This window comes from Anabrus simplex, chromosome 2 (assembly GCF_040414725.1).
Source record: "Anabrus simplex isolate iqAnaSimp1 chromosome 2, ASM4041472v1, whole genome shotgun sequence".
NCBI classification, from domain to species: Eukaryota; Metazoa; Arthropoda; class Insecta; order Orthoptera; family Tettigoniidae; genus Anabrus; species Anabrus simplex.
In genome coordinates, this window is record NC_090266.1 from 1,040,907,405 (window position 1) to 1,040,928,059 (window position 20,655).

At 38.0% G+C, this 20,655-nt stretch overlaps 1 protein-coding gene across 1 annotated transcript in view; it reads left to right on the plus strand.

Annotated features, from left to right (window-relative positions):
* LOC136863268 (TRPL translocation defect protein 14) overlaps positions 1-20,655 on the plus strand; it is a 476,558-nt gene that overhangs the window by 416,748 nt on the left and 39,155 nt on the right. Inside the window, exon 11 of the mRNA XM_067139653.2 lies at positions 12,386-12,445. Within this exon, the coding sequence (XP_066995754.1) occupies positions 12,386-12,445 (60 nt within the window). The remainder of the gene's footprint in view (positions 1-12,385; positions 12,446-20,655) is intronic.

Sequence of the window (20,655 nt, forward strand, 5' to 3'; positions counted from 1 at the left end):
TTTCTATGGAAGTAAACTGGTGTCCTGTCTCTTTCATGTGCATACTCATGGCTGAGTATTTATTATGTTTTTCTGCGTTAAAATGCTCCATGTACCTCGTAAGAAAGCTTCTCCCAGTTTGTCCAATATAAGAAAACCTGCATTCTGAGCATTTCAATCTATAAACTCCTAATTTAGAGTAACGATGGTTTCCCTGATTAATTTTGCCGTGATTGAAAAATATACTTTGATTCGTATTAGAAGTTCTGAAAGCAATGTTCACACCATGTTTCTTGAACGTATTCGTGATTTGGTGAATCGTCAGGTTAGTATACGTAAACGTGGCTTTTTTTTTTTTAGTTCTGTCTGGGTATCAGATTTGTAGACAGCTTATTTCTAATTTTACTGTCTAGGCGATTGACCATTTCGACTTTAAACCATTTAATTTTGCTAAATTCTGTATGTAGTTTAATTCTATCTTTAATTTATTAGGGGAGAGTGGAATTCTCAAAGCTCTATAAACCTCCCCTTAAGTGGATTTTCCGAAAACAAAGAAATACATATTTCTCTTTTAGGGGAGACTCCAAATATCAATTTTCACGTCTGTAACATGTTAAGTTTATGAGACGTTCTGTAGATATTCTAATTTTAAAAATTCAGCCCCTTTTTAGTTCCCCTTAGTGGATTTTCTGAAAATAAATTATCTGTGTTTCTTTACTTTTACAGGAGATTCCAAATACCAATTTTCACGTCTGTAACAATTTAAGTTTCTGAGATATACTGTAGATATGGTCTTTCAAAAAATTAATCCCCCTTGTCACTCTTTTTCACCCCGCATTAATTGGATTTTCCAAAAACAAAGAGCGTTTCTTTATTTTTAAAGGAGATTCTTAATACCCATTTTTACGTCTATAAACTTTTACGTTTTTGAGATACAGATATGCTCATTTAAACAATTCACCCCCATTTTCACCCCCTTAGTGACCTAATATCCAAAAATCCTCCCTTAGCTAGCACCTACGCTCTAATATGAATGTATCCCCCACATTTCATTTCTTTATGTCCAGTAGTTTTGGCTCAGTGATGATGAATCAGTCAGTCAGGACATGTTACTTTATAATATGTATGTATGTATATGTATGTATGTATGTATATACAGGGTTATTCACCTAACATGTTACATGGAAATAACTTCTAAACCATTAAAGGTATCTGCAGTCTGTTTTCATATTCGTAAATGGTACCCAGGGTCTTGTAAAATAACGTGCTACTTAGTCTCATGGGGTGATTAATAACTGAGGATATTAACTCCATATTTTTAAATGGAATGGTACAAATTCATACAGCTGGCCTAAAAGTTAAACTGCGTACAAGTTCAAATATGTAAGTATTTTCAAAATCGGACAATTACTGTTTGAGATATAAATAAGAACAGCATGCGCAGTTTTGCATGCCGCTTCTGACGGGGTGAAGTCGGGCAAGGACATATTGTCGCGCAAGCAGTTTCCTGGGAGTGAGTTCAGCCTCAGAATGGATACCAGGCATGTAAGCACTTCGTACACATGTGATGGGTTTGCAAAGTGTGTATGACAGGCGAACTCATGAGAGGACATGTAGGGCTGATGTGTTTAAAGGGGATAAAGTAAGTACTTTGCCGTGAAAGGAACATAACGAAAGCTATCCCACTGTCGTCAGCCCTGAAGATGGTTTTCCGTGGTTTCCCATTTTCACACCAGGCAAATGCTGGGGCTGTACCTTAATTAAGGCTACGGCCGCTTCCTTCCAACTCCTAGGCCTTTCCTATTCAATCGTCGCCATAAGACCTATCTGTGTCGGTACGACGTAAAGCAAAAGAAAAGTAGCGATTGCATGACAACATCCACATTTCCAAACACTAAGTTTACTCCAGAACAGTAATGCTTATTCGATCGCACTTCCAGTAATGCATCTTATTGTTTGGGTTCCTCTCCAGACGTACGTGATTTAGACACTCGAAGGGGTACAGAGAATAGTTGTTATTTCATTTCCGGGGCTTGGACATCATGGTCGTGTAGCCCGCTGTGCGTGCGCGCGCGTGTGTGTGATATATAACCTGTGTTACTGTGGTGTCTGTAGTACTGTAATTGTAATTCCGGTGAGGAAGTGGGACGGAAGCGGCCGTTGTCGTAAGTAAGCAACCATCCCGACATTTGCCTGGAGTAGCTGTGGGAAACCACGGAAACACTTCCAGGATAGCTGAGATGGGTACCGAGCCCACCTCTTCCCCGTTTTGCCTCACGAGGCTGAGTGTACCCCGTTCCAGCCCTCCAACCAGAATTAAATTGCTTATCAGAGTAATGAATTGAATCCGGACCACCGCAGCGACAGCTACGAATGCTAGCCACTACATGTGATTAAGAAACTTGACAGGTCATGTAGCCCCGTGTGTGTGTTTTTTACAAAGCGCACCTTGTTTTGTGCTGGGTTATTTCAGGCGTAGGAGCAGTGTTACTAATGCTAGATTATTTGGGTTGGGATAGGTTAGACATTAGGAGATAAACAGCTCGACTTATTATGTGGGATGTTCTGAGCTGATCGTGGTGAGATGGCAGCAACACTATTATTTATTTATTTAATTATTTATTTTATACGCATTAATCTCCGCGGAGCTCAAGCGCGACTGTAGTAGCATGCATTCGGGAGAGCGCAGGTTCGAGTCCTGCCTCACCCAATCTGAAAGTGATTTTCATGGTGTCCCATGTTCAACACCAGGCAAATGCCAGATAGGTACCTTTGGGATAGGCCACGGCAGACGTCCTTTCCTAATCCTTCCCATTCCCATCTGTGGGAAAAGACGCTAAACTGAGCGCAACCTATTACACATGGATGTCAAAACAAAACAATGCAGAACAATTTTAATCTGCCTTTCCCATTGTGCGTTTGCCAGTCATACAATAACGTTGCACACCCAGGTTATGTTACGGTACATATCATTATGTTTACAGTACATGCCTGGTAGCCGTTCTGTGGCTGAACTCACTCCCAGGAAACTACTTGTGCGTCAATATGTCCTTGCCCGACTTCACCCCGTCAGATGCGGTATGCAAAACCGCACATGCTGTTCTTATTTATATCTCAAAAAGTAATTGTCCGATTTTGAAAATACTTACATATTTGAACTTGTACGCAGTTGATCTTTTAGGCCAGGTGTATGAATTTGTGCCATTCCATTTAAAAATATGGAGTAAGTATCAATATCTCGGGTATTAATCACCCCATGAGACTAAGTAGCACGTTATTTTACGAGATCCTGGATACCATTTACGAATATGAATACAGAATGCTGATATCTTTAATGGTTTAGAAGTTATTTCCGTGTAACATGTTAGGTGAATAACCCTGTATATAGATGATAACCTAATAGAATGTCTTGAGTGGCCGAGACATTGCATAACTTCTCTCCCACACGTAAGAATTTTCTAACCCATATTCCAGGCCTTTAAGTCAGTGACCTCGTGTGGCATTCATTAAGTACTACTGCAAAAAGTTCAAAAATTAAGTAGTGCAAATGGGGGTGAATTTTTTAAATGTGTGTGTATATTGAAGTTGGTTTGGTTAGCTATTATTTTCTGCAATTTAAATTTAGATACCTTCTTTAATACTGAATAATTCATTTTTATTTTCAGTGTGTAAAATTTTTAGATGTGTTGGTTTCTGTGAAGTGGTGTGAGTTGTCATATATATGTTTTATTACATATTGACGATAGATGGTTAACAAGCTCTACCCATATGAAAGGAGAAAGGTGATGTTGGCAAATGTTCCAGCCACCGTCCAATCCGCCTGCTCTACTGTTTGTTGAAAATCTTTGAGCAAATTCTAGACTGCTACCTACGCAACATCGTTCAGATCTCTCCAAACCATTGCAGCTTTGTCAAAGAGGCTGCTCATAGTTATAGCTTCATCAAATACAGTGGTATTAAATTCACAGTGAGTTATATATACAGGGTGGTTTTCAGAACAACCCTATTTCCATCTGATAGCAGATACAATGATGCAATTGCTTTCCAAATTACAGGCTATAAATTTCATTTTCCATATGGATGGTTCAGCTCATCCAATAATATATGTATGCATTGATCCTCCTATTTCAATACATTATTGAAATTGTATTACATGGATTCTATAAACTGTATTAAAATAGGAGGATCAATAAATACATATATTATTGTAAGAATTGCTTTCTAAATGCAAAGAAACTCTGCAAAATACACTAACAAACATTTACCAACACTTGCCAACAATAGGGAAGTTGTTCTTTGTTAGGTATGAATTGTTTCCTCAATTTTGCATGTTGCTAGCTTGCTTGTTGTTTTTCCATACATTCCTTTAAGATGCAGTATATATTGCTTCAGAGCATTTTTAGTGAAAATTTATTGTATCACAAAGTCCATTGTAGCCACTCAAAGGGCATTCAAGCAATAGTATGATGTGTGCAGTCCTCTTGAGAGACACATCATACTGGCCAATTGAGAAGGTTAGAAACGACTGGGTCTTTGTTGATTAAGTCTAGCAAGCATTGTACATCTGGTTTGGGAGAAATGGCAGAAAATGTTCAGACTCATTTGCTGCCGTCTTCTGGGAAGTCGTTGCATCGTTTTTCTGAGGAGGCAGGCTATTTTTATTTGATATGTCAAAGAGTGACCAAAGAAAAAGAAACTACGGCCATATAAGATGACTACCATTCATGAGTTGCAGGAGCCGGATAAGGAAAAACTAGTCCGTTTCTGAACATCACGTGGTTCACAGATGAGACCTGGTTCCATCTGTCTGGTTTCATGAATTCTCAGGAAACGTGCATTTAGGCTACACATAACCTATACGGTATTCATGAAAGACCTCTGCACCCACAGAAGGTCAGAATTTGGTGTGTACTCTCAGCAAACTGAATAGTGGATCCATTCATCTCGGATGCGACGAACACAGACCGGTACGCAAATATTTTCCTGCAGTTTGACGCGCAAATAGGCGGCAACTGAGCAAGCAAGACATGCCACACGACCTCTAAGTCTCTTCCTCTGGGGGCCTATGACATAGATATTAGGCCCCTTTAAACAGCAAGCGTTATCATCATCATAATCATCATCATCATCATCTCCTCTTGCTCTGATCAGTAGACTTTTTAATGATAGAGTAATCTCTAAGAATTTATAGCCACCAAGATCACCAAACTTAATGATGTCAGCTTACTTCCTTTCGGGTTATCTCAAAGATAAAGTGTATCGAAATCAACTAAGGACAGTTGAAAATTTGAAGACCAATATAATGACTGAAATAGTGGAACAGATTAAAAAACTGTGCAGCGACATGCCAGAAGCATGGAACGATGGGTACGGCTGTGTCTGCAGGAAGATGGTCATTTCTTGCATCTGCTGTGATGGTAAGTGAATTTCCCGCAGTTTCTTCATATTGGGAACGTAGTTGCATCCATCTTTCTCCTACCAGACAGAAGTGGGGTTATTTTGAAACCACCCGGTTTAAATAAATCACCCTGTAGAATTATTACTAATTGTTCATCATTGCCTGTTTCTCTCGCTGGAAGATGCTTCAGGTTATGGTACAAGTCATGGCAACTTTTTTTGCGTATGAATGCAGGATCTGCCAGACAAATTAAAATATACAGATAGGATTGGGGAGCGTAAGATGTGAATAATGCCGAGTAGGTTTACAAGGTGTATGATATAAAGTGAGGAAACTGTCAGCCATGAAATCCACATGCTACATAACGTTTATTCTCAGAGTATAATAACCTTTAAGGTAAACCCTCAGAGTAGTCGTCTAGAGTGTTCATAACATGTTGCCAATGATGTGGGAGACATCGGATACCAGTTACCACACCATGTGTGAAATTTGAAATCTCATGTTTTACAGCATTGGCAATGTCCTTTTGTGTCCAAGACACTCTCACTCAATGGTTCCTTCACTTTTGGGACGAGATCAAAATTGCATGGATAAAATTCAGATGAGTACAATAGGTGTTTCTGTACTTCCCGCCCCTAGCACTGAAGTTGCATCCGTACAATCTCTGCTGCATGTGGTGTGGCGTTGTCATGGAAGATCTGGGCGTTCTTCCCTAATCACAATGCAACTGTGTCTGCAGGAAGGTTCTGTAGCACGTTGTTGTCTCCGTCATTCCATTAGGAACAAAGTGCCTCAAATCATGCCTCTGGCATCATAAATCACAGTGACCATCAGTTTCATGGGGGAAGGATTTTGCCAGAACTTCTGTCTTTATGGTGATCCTGCATGTCGCCATTCTGCAGACTGGCGTTTGAGCTCTAGTTCATATGCTCTGGCCCAAAATTCATTGACGGTCACTATTCTCTCCAGCATTGCACACATTTCTGCCGATAGCATACTGAGTGGTCAGAGTATATAGCATACCATGGCCACTTTTGCATGTCGTACAGTTCACATGCACACACCGTGATGCAGATGAAGATCTTCCCGTAAACTTCTGTGTATGATTTGTTTTCCAATATGCCTGTTTCAGCTTGTAACTCAAGTAGTATCCATCTTCTGTCCGCATCCATGCACTGGGAAATTTCAGTCGGGGCACTAACAAAACTTCCAGATCATTGCAAGTCGCTGCTTGTTTCACATCCATGTTGAAATTCTGCTGGCAATCTTGTAACGGTTTGGTACAGAAGGGCATTATTCCCCACAGCTTCCACAAGCTCTCTATGAGATTCTTTGGTATTTTGAACCCAGCGAACGGTAAGTTTGAGTAATGCACACTGTTTTTGCCTCATCACATCAATTCGACATAGAGCCTGACTCGCTACTGCAGTCCCATCACCCTGGGCGAAGTATCTGTCCAACACACTGCCATCTTGTGCTATCCATATACTGTGAGTGTCATGCTTTACAGGACATACACATCATACATACTTCTTCATTATAGACCGTTATGCCTTTCAGCGTTCAGTCTGCAAGCCTCTATGAATTTACTAAATGTCTCCAGAATCCTCTGTTTGCAACTAGTGCTGTGGCCTCATTTAGTTCTATACCACTTATCTTTAAATCATTAGAAACCGTCTAACCATCGTCGTCTTGGTCTCCCTCTACTTCTCTCACCCTCCATAACTGAGTCCATTATTCTCCTAGGTAACCTATCCTTCTCCATTCACCTCACATGACCCCACCACCGAAGCCAGTTTATGCGTACAGCTTTATCCATCGAGTCCATTCCTAACTTAGCCTTTATCTCATTCTGAGTACCCTCCTGCCATTGTTCCCACCTGTTTGTACCAGCAAACATTCTTGCTACTTTCATGTATGTTACTTCTAACTTATGAATAAGTTAGGACATGTGAGGAAAAAATATTTGCCATGACATATTAATTTTCATGTTGGCTTCTTCATATTGCTGTGTTTAATCAACTCCTGCCTTGTTATGTAATAGCACTACATTGTACACTTCATCATCATCATCATCATCATCATCATCACTGGTGCAACAGCCCTTTGTTGTCCTTGGCCTTCTAAAGAAGTTTTCCCCATTCGTTCCTGTTAAGTGCAGAGCTCCTCCAATTCTTGATTCCAATTATCTTTCAAGTCCTTTACACGTTTGCAAGGTCGTCATAAAAAGGTCAGGTCTGCTATTTTTTCTTCATTTTTCGTAATGAGAGTATTTTTACAGATTGGGTTGTCATCCCAATGCCAACCCCCGGCAATCCTAGAGGGCCGATATTTTCTTTCAGGGTTGTCTTCCTTAGCTGGTGGGTCCCCATTTTAAAGCTTCGGTGACTCGCTTTTTCGCCCTTACATGACTTAGCCGTGTACACTCAGTGTACCCGTTGCCCAGGGGCTACAGCGAGGACATGCATGTATCGGACTTGGTAGGAATAAATGGCGTTTCCTGTGTTTTATTAGTACACTTCCACGAGCAGAAAGTGAACCCACAGGACCACATACTTCCCCTTCGACTCCCACATTGTACACTTCCTGGCAAGAAAATTCACTGGACTCTTCTGTGGAAGAATAAGAATAAAAGTTATACCTCATAACAAAATACTTCTTGGTTTTTTCCCTTTAATATATATTTGTCCAAAACATAGTTCTGTTATATTAGGATAGTGACAAACAGCATTTTGTGTAATTTGTAGTGATTGTCATCATTTAAACTTCTTCTGAAAGTGTAGAATTGCATCCTTTTATTGGCAAAGTATAGACAAACCTCTGTATATTAACAAGCCAATAAATGTCTGATAATATGTTCTTCCTTTCAGTCTTGCATGTACTTGCAGATAAGACATTTTATCATTTTTTGTGTACGATTATGTTCTTTAAAGAAAGCACACTGCCTTTTTCTTAAAAGGATGTTATAGCAATATATTCGTGTCACCTAGGTTATTCATGAAATGAGTATTTCAGTGGGTGATGTCTCATCATCTATATATAAAATAACTTGTCCTGACTGACTGACTGACTGACTGACTGACTGACTGACTGACTGACTGACTGACTCATCATCGCCGAGCCAAAACTACTGGACATAAAGAAATGAAATTTTTGGGATAGATTCATATTTAGATGTAGGTGCTCGCTAAGAGAGGATTTTTGGATATTCCGTCGCTAAGGGGTTGAAAAGGCGGGGGTGAAATTTTAAAATGAGTGTATCTATATCTCAAAACTTTTAAAGTTGACAGATGTAAAAATTGGTATTTAGAATCTTCATTAAAAATAAAGAAACACGTATTTTTGTGTTTTTGCAAAATTCCAATAGGTGAGATGAAAAGGGATTAAAAAGGGGTTGAATGCCTTTAATGAGGATACTTATATCTCAGAAACTGAAGATATTACAGACCTGAAAATTGGTGTTTGGGATCTCCTTTAAAAACAAAGAAACACGTATTTTTTTTTTTTTATCCAATTAATGGGGGGGGGTGAAAAGGGGGTAAATTTTTAAAATGAGTGTATCTATATCTCACAACTTTTAAAGCTTATAGTAGTAAAAATTGGTATTTAGAATCTCCTTTAAAAATTAAGAAACGCGTATTTTTTTGTTCTCGGAAAATCCCAATAGGAAGGGTGGAAAAGGGTGAAGAAGGGGTTGAATGCCTTTAATGAGGCTACTTATATTTCAGAACCTGAAGATATTACACGCCAGAAAATTGGTATTTGGGATCTCCTTTAAAAATAAAGAAACCCTCTTTTTGAAAATCCATTTAATGGGGGGTGAAAAGGTTTTTTAAAAATGGGGGTATCTATATCTCAAAACTTTTAAAGCTTATAGATGTAAAAAATGGTATTTAGAATCTCCTTTAAAAATAAAGAAACAAACACATATTTTTTTTGTTCTCGGAAAATCCCAATAGGAAAGGTGGAAAGGGTTTAAAAGGGATTGAATACGTTTAATGAGGCTACTTATATTTCAGGACCTGAAGATATTACAGACCTGAAAATTGGTATTTGGGATCTATTTAAAAATAAAGAAACAGGCATTTTTTCGTTTCTGGAAAATCCAAATAATGGGGAGTGAAAAGGGGGGGGGGGGGGTGAATTTTTAAAATGAGTGTGTCTACATCTTAAAACTTTAAAAGTTTACAGATGTAAAAGTAGGTATTCTGAATCTCCTTTAAGAATAAAGTAACATGTATTTTTTTGTTTTCTGTAAATCTCAATAGGAGGGGTCTAAAAGGGTGAATAATGGGTTGAATGTCTTTAATGAGGATACATATATCTCAGAAACTGAAGATATTTCAGAACTGAAAATTTGTATATGGGATCTCCTTTAACAATAAAGAAACACGTATTTTCTGTTTTTGGAAAATCCAATTAATGGCAGTTAAACAGGAGTGACAAATTAGGGTGAATTTTTTGAAAGACTATATCTACAGAATATCTGAGAAACGTAAAATGTTACAGACGTAAAAAGTGGGTATTTGGAATCTCCTGTAAATGTAAAGAAACATAGCTGATTTGTTTTTGGAAACTCCACTTAAGGGGAACTAAAAACGGGTGAAATTTTAAAATGAGAATTTCTACAGTATATCTCAAAAAACTTAACATGTTACAGAAGTGAATATGGTATATTTCAATCTCTATTAAAAATAAAGAAAAGTGTATTTTGAGTTTTCGGAAATACCACTTTGGTGGAAGGGGGGGGTAAAGGTGACTGAAAATTGTGTTGAATTTTTTTAATTAGGCTACTGATATCTCAAAAATGAAGATGTTACAGACGTGAAATTTGATATTTGGAATCTGCTTTAAAAGTAAAGAAACACGTATTCTCGGAAAATCCAATGAAGGGGAGGGGGGTGAAAGAATTGAAAATTAATTGACTTAATTGTATGAGAATACATACATCTAATAAAAAATAAGTTGTTACAGACGTGAAAATTGGTAATTGGATCTCCTTTAAAAACAAAGAAAAACGCGTTTTGGGGGGAAACAATCCTGGGGGGGGGGGGGCGAGAGTGAAAAGGAATTGAATTCCTATCATAAGGACTCATAAATCAAAAACTGAAGACGTTAGAGTCGTGATAATTGGTATTTAGAAGATCCTTTACTATTAAAGTAACAAGTATTTTTTGCTGGAAAATTCACTTAGGGGGGATGGGGAGGATTGTGAGAGGAAGTTAAATAACTGAATTATTTTCATGGGGATACTTATATCTCAAAACTGAAGGTAACAGACGTGAACATTGGTGTTTGGAATCTCCTTCAAACATAAAGAAACACGCCTTCTTTTAATTTTTTTGGGGGGGGGGGCTTAAATAAATTTAACGGCGGTGGTGTGTAAAAGGAGGTGAGACCAAATGATTTTACTGCTCATAATGTACTTATAAGGATCCTCCGTTGCTCAGGCGGCAGCGCGCCGGCCTCTCACAGCTGGGTTCCGTGGTTCAAATCCCGGTCACTCCATGTGACATTCTTGCTGGACAAAACGGAGGTGGGACAGGTTTTTCTCCGGATACTCCGGGTTTCCCTGTCATTATTCATTCCAGCAACACTGTCCAATATTTAATTTCATTTGTAATTCATCAATCATTGCCCCAGAGGAGTGTTTCGGCAGCCGGCACAATTCCTATTGTCGCCGCTAGATGGGGCTTTATTCATTCCATTCCTGACCCTGCCGAATGACTGGAAACAGGCTGTACATTTTCGATGTACCGTACTTATTCTGATCTTAAACTGATCATTTCTAATCTCTCCTGGGTTCGTTTTCAACAGCCATCTTTTCCTTCGGAGAAGTTCTTAGATTACAGCAGACTCTCCTGGCATATAAATAAAAAATTTAAACACATTTGAAATAAACGATGGGAATGATATTGACGGTGCAATTGTTCAACTCTATAATAAGGTCAATATTGCACGGAAGTATGTCATTCGTATCGCCAGAAATCCCGCACACTTGCCTACGCACGACAATGGTGCTGGTCACATTGTCAACAATGACAATGGCAGCATATGTAGTTTACCGCCAAGTAGCGGTCTTGCATCTTGCTGTGGGGTCCAGAACATCTAATAATAATAATAATAATAATAATAATAATAATAATAATAATGTTCTGGACCGTCGTCAAAATGTGCGGACCGTGCTGGAAACGGGTCCTGGCCTGGTAATGTCTACGAATACAGTCCGGACGCGGGTTCAGTACCGCCAAGGCACCCAAGACGACACCACGCCGGATCTCCTTCAGGATTTGATCCATACTAAAAATGCGTATAGGAAAAGGTGACAAAGATTTATGGACCCAACGGACCGCGTGGAATACCTGGACCTAGCCCGGGAAGTACGAAATCGATTGCTGGAAAGGAGGATTGAAAAATGTGAGGAACTTTGAAGTAATCTCTCAGAAAATGAGTCAGATCGCGAATTTCGGAGGATTATGTATAACGCGTTAAGCATTCAATTATGAATTTCAGTATAATACCGTAGCGAAGCATGGGTATCTTGCTAGTTAATAATAAAATCAACTTCCTGTATTACAGTACTTGTCCCCAAGCTTGAAATTGTAAAGAATATTACCTTTGGCCTTAAAGTCTCAATCTGATTCATTTTTGAAGAAATAAAAATTTGCTAGGGGGAATAACCAAAATTATATTGTGGATTTTTAAGGAATTTGCAGCTGATATCCAAAATATAAGCACATGTTCTCTCAACAAAAACTGTGTGAAAATTCTTGGATAATTATAATGATCAATCTGATTTACTTTATTCAAAATTTTACTATTACTGGAAGTGTGTAAATGTTTCTGTGAATGTGTGAATGTGAATGAAGAAGATTAACTTCTGCTTGGAAGATTCTCAGCAATTTTATAATGTTCATTGAAATTGTTTAATTTTTCAAATCTTTGTTTTTTTAACTGATGACTGGCATATTTTTGTATTATTTACCTTTTGAACCTGTTGTTTTTTAGGACCAGAGGAAGAATCTGGTGAACCACAAGTCAATGGAGTGAAAGCATGTGCAACAAATGGTGTGTAGATATTTATATAAATTAGGCTTAGTTTCATTTTTAATATTTAAGCTTTGTTCTACACTTCAAACTGAGGTTCAGTTTCACAGTTCACAAATATGATGCTCACTCAGGTTGCTTGAAACAAACTTCCTGTCAGTAGTTCCTAAGTTCCTTAGGTTCATGGCACCTTCAGAGGATCAGGATTTTTTTCCTTGACGCTGATATGCAGAACACACTTAACAAATGCATATATGTGGTGCAGTTAAATTCGTCGGTTTAAAATATACACACAAGTATGAAGGATGAGTTTTCCACCTAATCAATACTTTATTTTACAGAGTGTTCAGAATTATGTACATTAAAAAAACTACCTGTAAATAGGTCATCATCAGCTGTTGATGAACCTTCTTAATAGCGATTGTACATAATAAAACATTACTAAAATTTTTTATTAAGCAAGAATTCCTTATTCTAATATAATACTAATGTTAAGATACATAGATATGGTACAATTAAAGGGCTTTGACTTGCTGGAGTCCCATTCAAATATCTATGATGTATGCCAACATTATGTCAAACGAGATATATACATATGGTACAATTAAAGGGTTTTGATTTGCTGGAGTCCCATGAATGCCACATATTCCAAAAATTTCATAGCTGTGAGGTTAAAAATAGGGTACAGTTCTTAGAGAACAAAGGGTCACCGAGGTTTGGGTGTCAAGTTTAAATATCTATGCAGTATGTCAACATTATGTCCAACTGTTGTATAGATAGAATCAAGGTGCATTGTTAAAATATAGACTAAACAAGTACATAAAATTCACAAAAATATATATGATTTTTTTTAACATTCCTATAGATCAGTAAATTGTAATTGGTTGGGTGGAGAAGCCTGTTCTTCATAGCACCATTTCTCAAGTATTTTAATTAAATTGAACAATTTCCTGCTGTATGTTGCTCTCTTAAAATTAATATATTAACACTATGTAATTTTCCAATTATATTGGAATCTCTCACATTACACTGCCCACTGTATGTATTGAGTCCTCAGCCCAAAGGCTAGTCATATCCCCATCAGCTCCAGTATCACCTGTCATAGATAGCTTAGCATCACTGAAGAGACATACCAGGGAAATGACGAGTGAAGTAATTCTCCATTGCTTTCCTCACTGTGCCAGAAGGTGCTCTTACATATCAGTGTACCAAGCCAACTGCAATGCACACATCGATCAACCCTGTGAGGCACACTTACACACCATTCATGAGGGGGACTGGCATTGGTCATACTTCAATCACTTTCATACTGTCTAAGCCAAGGATGAGACAGACAGACAGACAGACTGACTGCTGAATGAAAGTAACAGAACAATAAATTAAGTGAGGAATTTCTAGCCTGAAGTCTCTCTTTTACTTACATGCTTACATTGCTTCCTCATTAAAATCATGCATCTCTAATTGGCCACTTCGGTAACAAATTGTACCCCTAATGATCATTGTTCTTTGATGCAAAAAATCAGTTGTTCCTTTCAACAAGTTTGAAAGCTGTTTGATAGCTAGTAATTTTGTTTTTCAATTTTTCATTGTTTTACTTATAAAGGAGGTGTTCTGGGTGCATTTTAAGGTGACTTTTAAGAAACTGATCACTAGTGTGAACACATTATTAAAGGAGCTTTATGAAAATCCCAACATTTTGATTGTTAATTGATTCATTTTTCTAGTCAATCCCACTCTCATCCCTGTGTCCTTAATGGAATCCCCACATTTTGGTTGTCAGTTATTTCACATTCCAAAACCAATCACACCACCATCTTTTTGTCCTCCTAATGGAATATATTGTTTACCAGACTGAAGAATTATTTTTGAAACCTAGTGATATATTATAAAAATTTAAAAAACTCGATAATAAACAAAGAAAAAGTAAAAGATAAACCAAATACACAAATACAAGGACAACTAAAGGTGATACAGACAGACAACAGGATGTGGAAGGTACTGGACCATTCTGCCAAGTAATGTAAACTCCTGACACTTTTGAACAAAACAATCAGGTTCTTTACAATATTGTTTATTAATCACAGAATGTCTACCCTTTGATGCAGGAAATTAGGTCTACCATTAAAATATACAAATTCGTGAAATACAGAAGTTCTTAAAATTAACTATTTAACTATGGGAGTGCGCACAGGCACGTGGGTTCATGGTCCTGCCTTCAGGACCTAGGTGATGTTCTGTGCATCAAATAAATACAGTCAGGTTTAAAACTATAATGAAAGGAATTTAAGATTTTAGAAACAAAGGTTCAACAGTAGCAACTTAAACACAAGTAAGCCAGTGGACATCAAGGGGATTCTAAAGATGTGATCATGCAGTTACTTCCATATAATGGATAGCTTTGTTTGTGCAGCAATACGAAACTATCCAAAACTGTCAGGCGCATGCGCACATGCACTTCGCTTTATTTGAAGCGTTCGTGCAGCGAGAATTTGGTATTCTGACTGCTAGTCTGCTGTTCGTGCAGTCGTGAATTCCAGTTTCGTACAGTCTGAGAACAGTCAGCAGAATTTGTGGATTGTTTTCGGATTTCCAAATGAGGCATGCGCATTAGCCCTTGTCACACATGGTTCACAAAGCGCATATCCTTATAAATATATTTTTTCCGTGTATTTCTTGAAAATAACATTCCTTGACGGCGGTATTTTGAAATAAATTCTTAATTAAATGTAGCAGTTGCACATTCCGTTTAATGGCTGTACATGAGCGGTTACTTTTCATCCAGTAGATATCGTTAATTAAAACCAATATCACGATAATATACATGTGAACTCTCAATGTAAGTAAGTCCAGGTACTGTGGATAAACGAGTGCATTTTAATAATTTGTTAGTCTATTCTTACTTGTTGGTAGTCACTAATCGCGAATATCACAGACTGTTGACGACATAAAATCTTGTATATTTTCAGATGTCAGACATTAGTTTTACGAGTGACTCCAGTGAATCTTCAACTGATGATGACAATCTAGATTTATTTGATGATATTGCCGGTAATCTGAATAGAGCACGGCCGAAGAATGAAAATTATTTTGAGGTTATTGTGCCAAGATATAATGATCAAGAGTTCATGGAACATTTTAGAGTCAGTCGACACGTGGCAGAAAGTCTGGCTGAACGTTTTTCCAACAGCCAATATTTTAATTATCAAGCAGGGGTAAATGGGAAATTAAGTAGCTTTCGATGGACGCTCATATTTTTGTGGTTTGCTGGTCATCAGACAGCTTCATATTGTGATGTAAGTGATAGATTCAATATCACCTTAAGTACACTGCACAAAGTCATACAACTTATGGTGTACTTCATAAGTAATTTATCTGATCAAATAATAAAGTGGCCTACAGGAGATGAAATCACTACTATTGAAAGACACTTTAGGCATAATCATTTCCCTGGAGTAATAGGAGTGATAGATGGTACACATATTCGCATTGATAAGCCCAAAAATGATCCTGATTCCTACCTTAACAGGAAATCTTTTTATTCCATCCAGGTAAGATACAAAGTTTACTCTACCCTTCATTTTATGCTTTATAAATCAGTAAAATGGTTTCACTTCATTAAAGGAATACGACAACCCTAATGACGAAGCCGAAATTTTGTCTCGGTTACAGGTTGTGTGCGATAACACAAGGAGAATAAGGGACGTGTTTCTTGGATTCCCTGGATCAGTCCACGACAGCAGGGTATTTCACAGATCACCATTACAGCAGAGCTTGCCAGAGAAATGCGGTGAATTTTATATCCTGGGTGATAGCGGCTACCCTTGTCTGCGCAACTTGTTGACACCTTTTAGGGACCATGGTCAACTGAGGCTTGCAGAGAAAGAGTACAACGTGAAACTAGCCAGAAACCGATATGTGATAGAACATTGTTTCGGCTTATTAAAACAAAAGTTTCGTCAATTATATCACATAAAATTGAAGAAGATCTCCGATATTGTGCACTTCATTCGTGCTTGTTGTGTTTTACATAACCTTGCTCTTGACGACAACTTTGAATATCATGAAAATGAAGAAGCAGGTTATGAGGTGCCGACTGTTCAAGAGGAGATAGAGGTCGTGGGAGTAGAGGATAGAGATGACAGAGATGGGATAGCCAGGAGAAATCATGTTGCCTTTAACATACTTTGAACAGTTTTCATAATAGATGTTACATTTAATGGGTACGGTAACAGAAAAATAAATCTTAAATTGTACATACATACATTACATATCACTTGTAGAAGCTACATTTATATTCTTCTCTATCAACTGTTTCATAAAGTTATTCCTCTGTTCAATTAGATCATTCCTCCTTTTCTTTTCTTGCCATTTCTTTTCGTCCAATTCCATTTTTCTTTCGAATTTTACTTTTTCAAAATCTAACCTATCCTTCTGATACTTTAAACACTCCTGCCTAAAATTCCCTAGCACATCAACTCTATATTTCTTTCTAATTGCCCTTAATGAGCTCCTGTTTTCGGGTGATAATTTATTAGGAGTTTGATTCCCTACAGTCGGGTTGGGATCATCAACTGCTACGGAGGCTGCTTCACTGCAAGAAGCAAGACTTCCTTCGGCTGTTTCACACTGTGTGGTTACCGGGAGATGGGCAGTTGTCGTGGTGGATAAGAGAAGTTCAGGGTAAATATTTCGTTTCTTCTGAAAAATCTCATCCATCTCGTTGGCATACTCAAAGGTCTTCCGACCCCTCCCTGTTTTGTTCATATTGTCTATGTATTTCTTATAATTTCTCTCTATTACACGCCATCTATTTTCACAGTTGGCTGGGGAAAGTTTCACACTAAACTCTTCATTCAGTTTCATTGCAATTAACTCCCACAATCTCTTCATATTCCGAATTTCCATCGACCCTACTTTGTTCCTGTATTTCTTGAACTGGTCTATTAAAAGTTTCGTATTATCATGTGACCATGACCTATACTCAACAACACTATTTGATGCTGATGTGCCTTGAAGAATCAAAAATTCTTGAAGTTCTTCTGTAAAAGAAAAATAACTGTACTGTATTGTATTGCAATCTAACATACGTTCTTTATTCCCATTGTATTATTAATGGACACAATAATACTGTTCTGCAAACATCCTTAGAATTTACATAATATAGACTTTAATAATAAGTTGTTTTATTCGTACCTTGCATGTTGCGTTCAATTTTCTTCCTCTTATTCCAAATGAGTAATGTATTTACGACAAAACAACTCGCAGTAAAACACAATCAATGAATCAATCAATCAAATCTAATAGAAATTGATTGGGAAATATGCTGACATCTAGTGGTAATATTTAGTACTATGTGACCGTTCGCGCAGGAAAGAATCGGAAATTGTTTCCAACTGTTCCTAATCCGCGCATGCGCTCTCGTACAAAACACAAACTATCGCAGATTTACTGCACGAACAAACCTGATATGTGCTGTGAGGTGGCAGCATATCCAGTTGCAAACCTATTTTGGAATTGAAGATTCCCTTATGCAGTGGACTAGTGCCATCCTGCAGGAAACAGGCAAACAAAGGAAAATGACATGACTTTTACTTAAGAAGTAGTATGTTCAAGTTGCCTGCTCCCTAAATAATCTGTGTATCATAGTGCTGAAAAGCACTATTTCGACTTAATCAAATCATCAAAAATGCGAGACTGCCTCGTAGAATTCCTGTGAGTGATACAAGTTTAAACATATTAAAGAAAATACAATTTTTTCACATTATATCGGACCAAACTCCCCTCTGGAGCAAGAGCCCGAAACTGAGATGTCCGCCTGGACCGAGAACCAAGATGAGAATCAGAGACGCTAACCTTGCGTCTAAGATATAACCCCATCCCAGTTTGCACACGTCGCCCTTCCACAACAACGGAAACAATTGACCAATCACATCCATCCAGAATTTCAACCAGAGCAAACGTCGCATCTTTTTACATGAGGGTGGAAAATTTCCACACTCACTGACAAAAATCAGAACACTCGAAACAAGGGTTCTTTCTGGCATCAGCAAGTTGTGAAAAATAAAGAGCCAGGCCTTCCCTAGGGTGTTCAAATATTTACATTCTCCATTTTAGTGTGCAGTAACTACTTAATGCTGCACACACCTATCTAAATATTTTATAAGTTTTCTTTTTCCTTTAATAAAGCCACGCACTTCATAAATGGCACACTTTTTACTAATAAGGCAAATTTAATTTGGTTTTCATACATTCATCCCACTTGCTGTATGCCAGTCGCAGGAATCTGTTGAATTATATAGTATTGTCCATGAGTATTTTGACATTCATATTATGTTTGACCATAGGTTGTGTAATGCATACCCATGATGCATGACAAACAGGAGAACGTGTCAATACTCTACCTGTTTGTGTCTGAGCAGACAGTTCAGCACTTTTTATATTGTGATCACATCAGTAAGGAAGGTGGGAAAATTTTTGACATGGGAACCGTAAGTATTTTGACATAGAAGATTGTACTGATAACTAAGGTTTTCTATTAGATGAAGGTATGATTTCCAGTTCTTTCTTTCTACCAAACAGGTATTACTATGGTAAAAATGGAAGAGTAATCATTTGACCATAGGCAAGCAGTGATTGGTGCATTGAAGAGACAACAACCTGGCACAAGTTGCAAGAGACTTTGGCCTGTCGAGATAAATTGTACTTCCTTGTAATAGAATCTGCAATGAACGAGGAACACTATTAAATAGGACTCGACCTAGTCGCCCTAGAATTATTATCCCGATGGTTGAGAGATTCATTCGAAACAAATTTGTCGCTGATCCTCCTACTATAGCAGTAGATATAAGAACTGATGTGGAAGAGAAGTATTAGATCAAACTTGACATAACTACTATCAAACAATACCTCAAAGCCCATGGTTTACTGGGCGGAAGACCAAGCGAAAAGCCCTTCATTTCACCAAAGAACTGGAAGGCCTGACTTGCCTTTTCTAAGAAGTATGGTACCTAAAAGAATAAGGAGGGGAGGAAAATACTTTGGAGCAAAGAAAGTAAATTCAACATGTTCAGCACTAAAGGAAATTCCTTTGTCAGATGTCCTGTTAATACACGCAATAATATAAGGTACAAAAAAACTCGCAGTAAAACTTGATGGTCATGCAATGCGTTGGGACCGCTTCTAGAAGTGGAGTAGGTCCACTGGTATGATTTCAAGGCAATATGGATCATGTTCTGTATGGCAGGATCATTGAACAACATATGGTACAGTATGCTCTACAAAAAAGTGACGTGGGTGGTTGTATCAGCATGGCAATGATCCTAAGGTTAAAATATGCCTCACCAAGAATATAATGATAATAATAATAATAATCAGCTACCTTGTGCAGACATTTAAATTTGACGCTATCTGGCTGTCTGCTCATCAGTTTCGATGTTCCGTTATACTCTAGGCCTACTAGTTGACGGACAGAGTAAACTGAATCCCTCTTGGGCGTCTATGGCTGAGATTTTAATGAATTTTGTCGGGTAAACATCAGAGATCTTTTACATGCCGACATCGTACGACATGGAATGTTTAATGGATTTTTGTCCGCCCTTCAAATATCCGACTACCTCTGCCGGGTTTGAACCCGCTATCTTGGGATCCGGAGGCCGACACTCTACCACTGATCCACAGAGGCAGCAGAGCACCAAGAATAAAGTTGGGGTTCTTGATTGGCATAGTCAACGCCTTGAATTACACCGAATTGAGCACTTACGGGATGTTAAATGTCATATGTACACAAACAAGGAGGTATATTTTGAAGCTTCAAAACCAGAATGGTCCAAAATTCCTGTCTCATGCCTTGCAGACTTGGTGGATTCAGTGCCAACTCCATGTGGAGCAATTGTTCAAGCAAATGGTTATGTGACTAAATACTAGATGATATGAAGTGACTTGTAGAATAGTTTTTGACTTGCCGGGCTGAGTGGCTCAGTCGGTTGAGGTGCTGGCCTTCTGACCCCAACTTGGCAGGTTCGATCCTGGCTCACTCCGGTGGTATTTGAAAGTACTCAAATACATCAGCCTCGTGTCAGTAGATTTACTGGCACGTAAAAGAACTCCTGCGAGACTAAATTCTGGCACCTCTACGTCTCCAAAAACCATAAAAGTAGTTAGTGGGACGTAAAGCAAATAACATTATTATAGTTTTTTACTTGAGTTATATTTGTCAAAGTAGTTATGGTCTC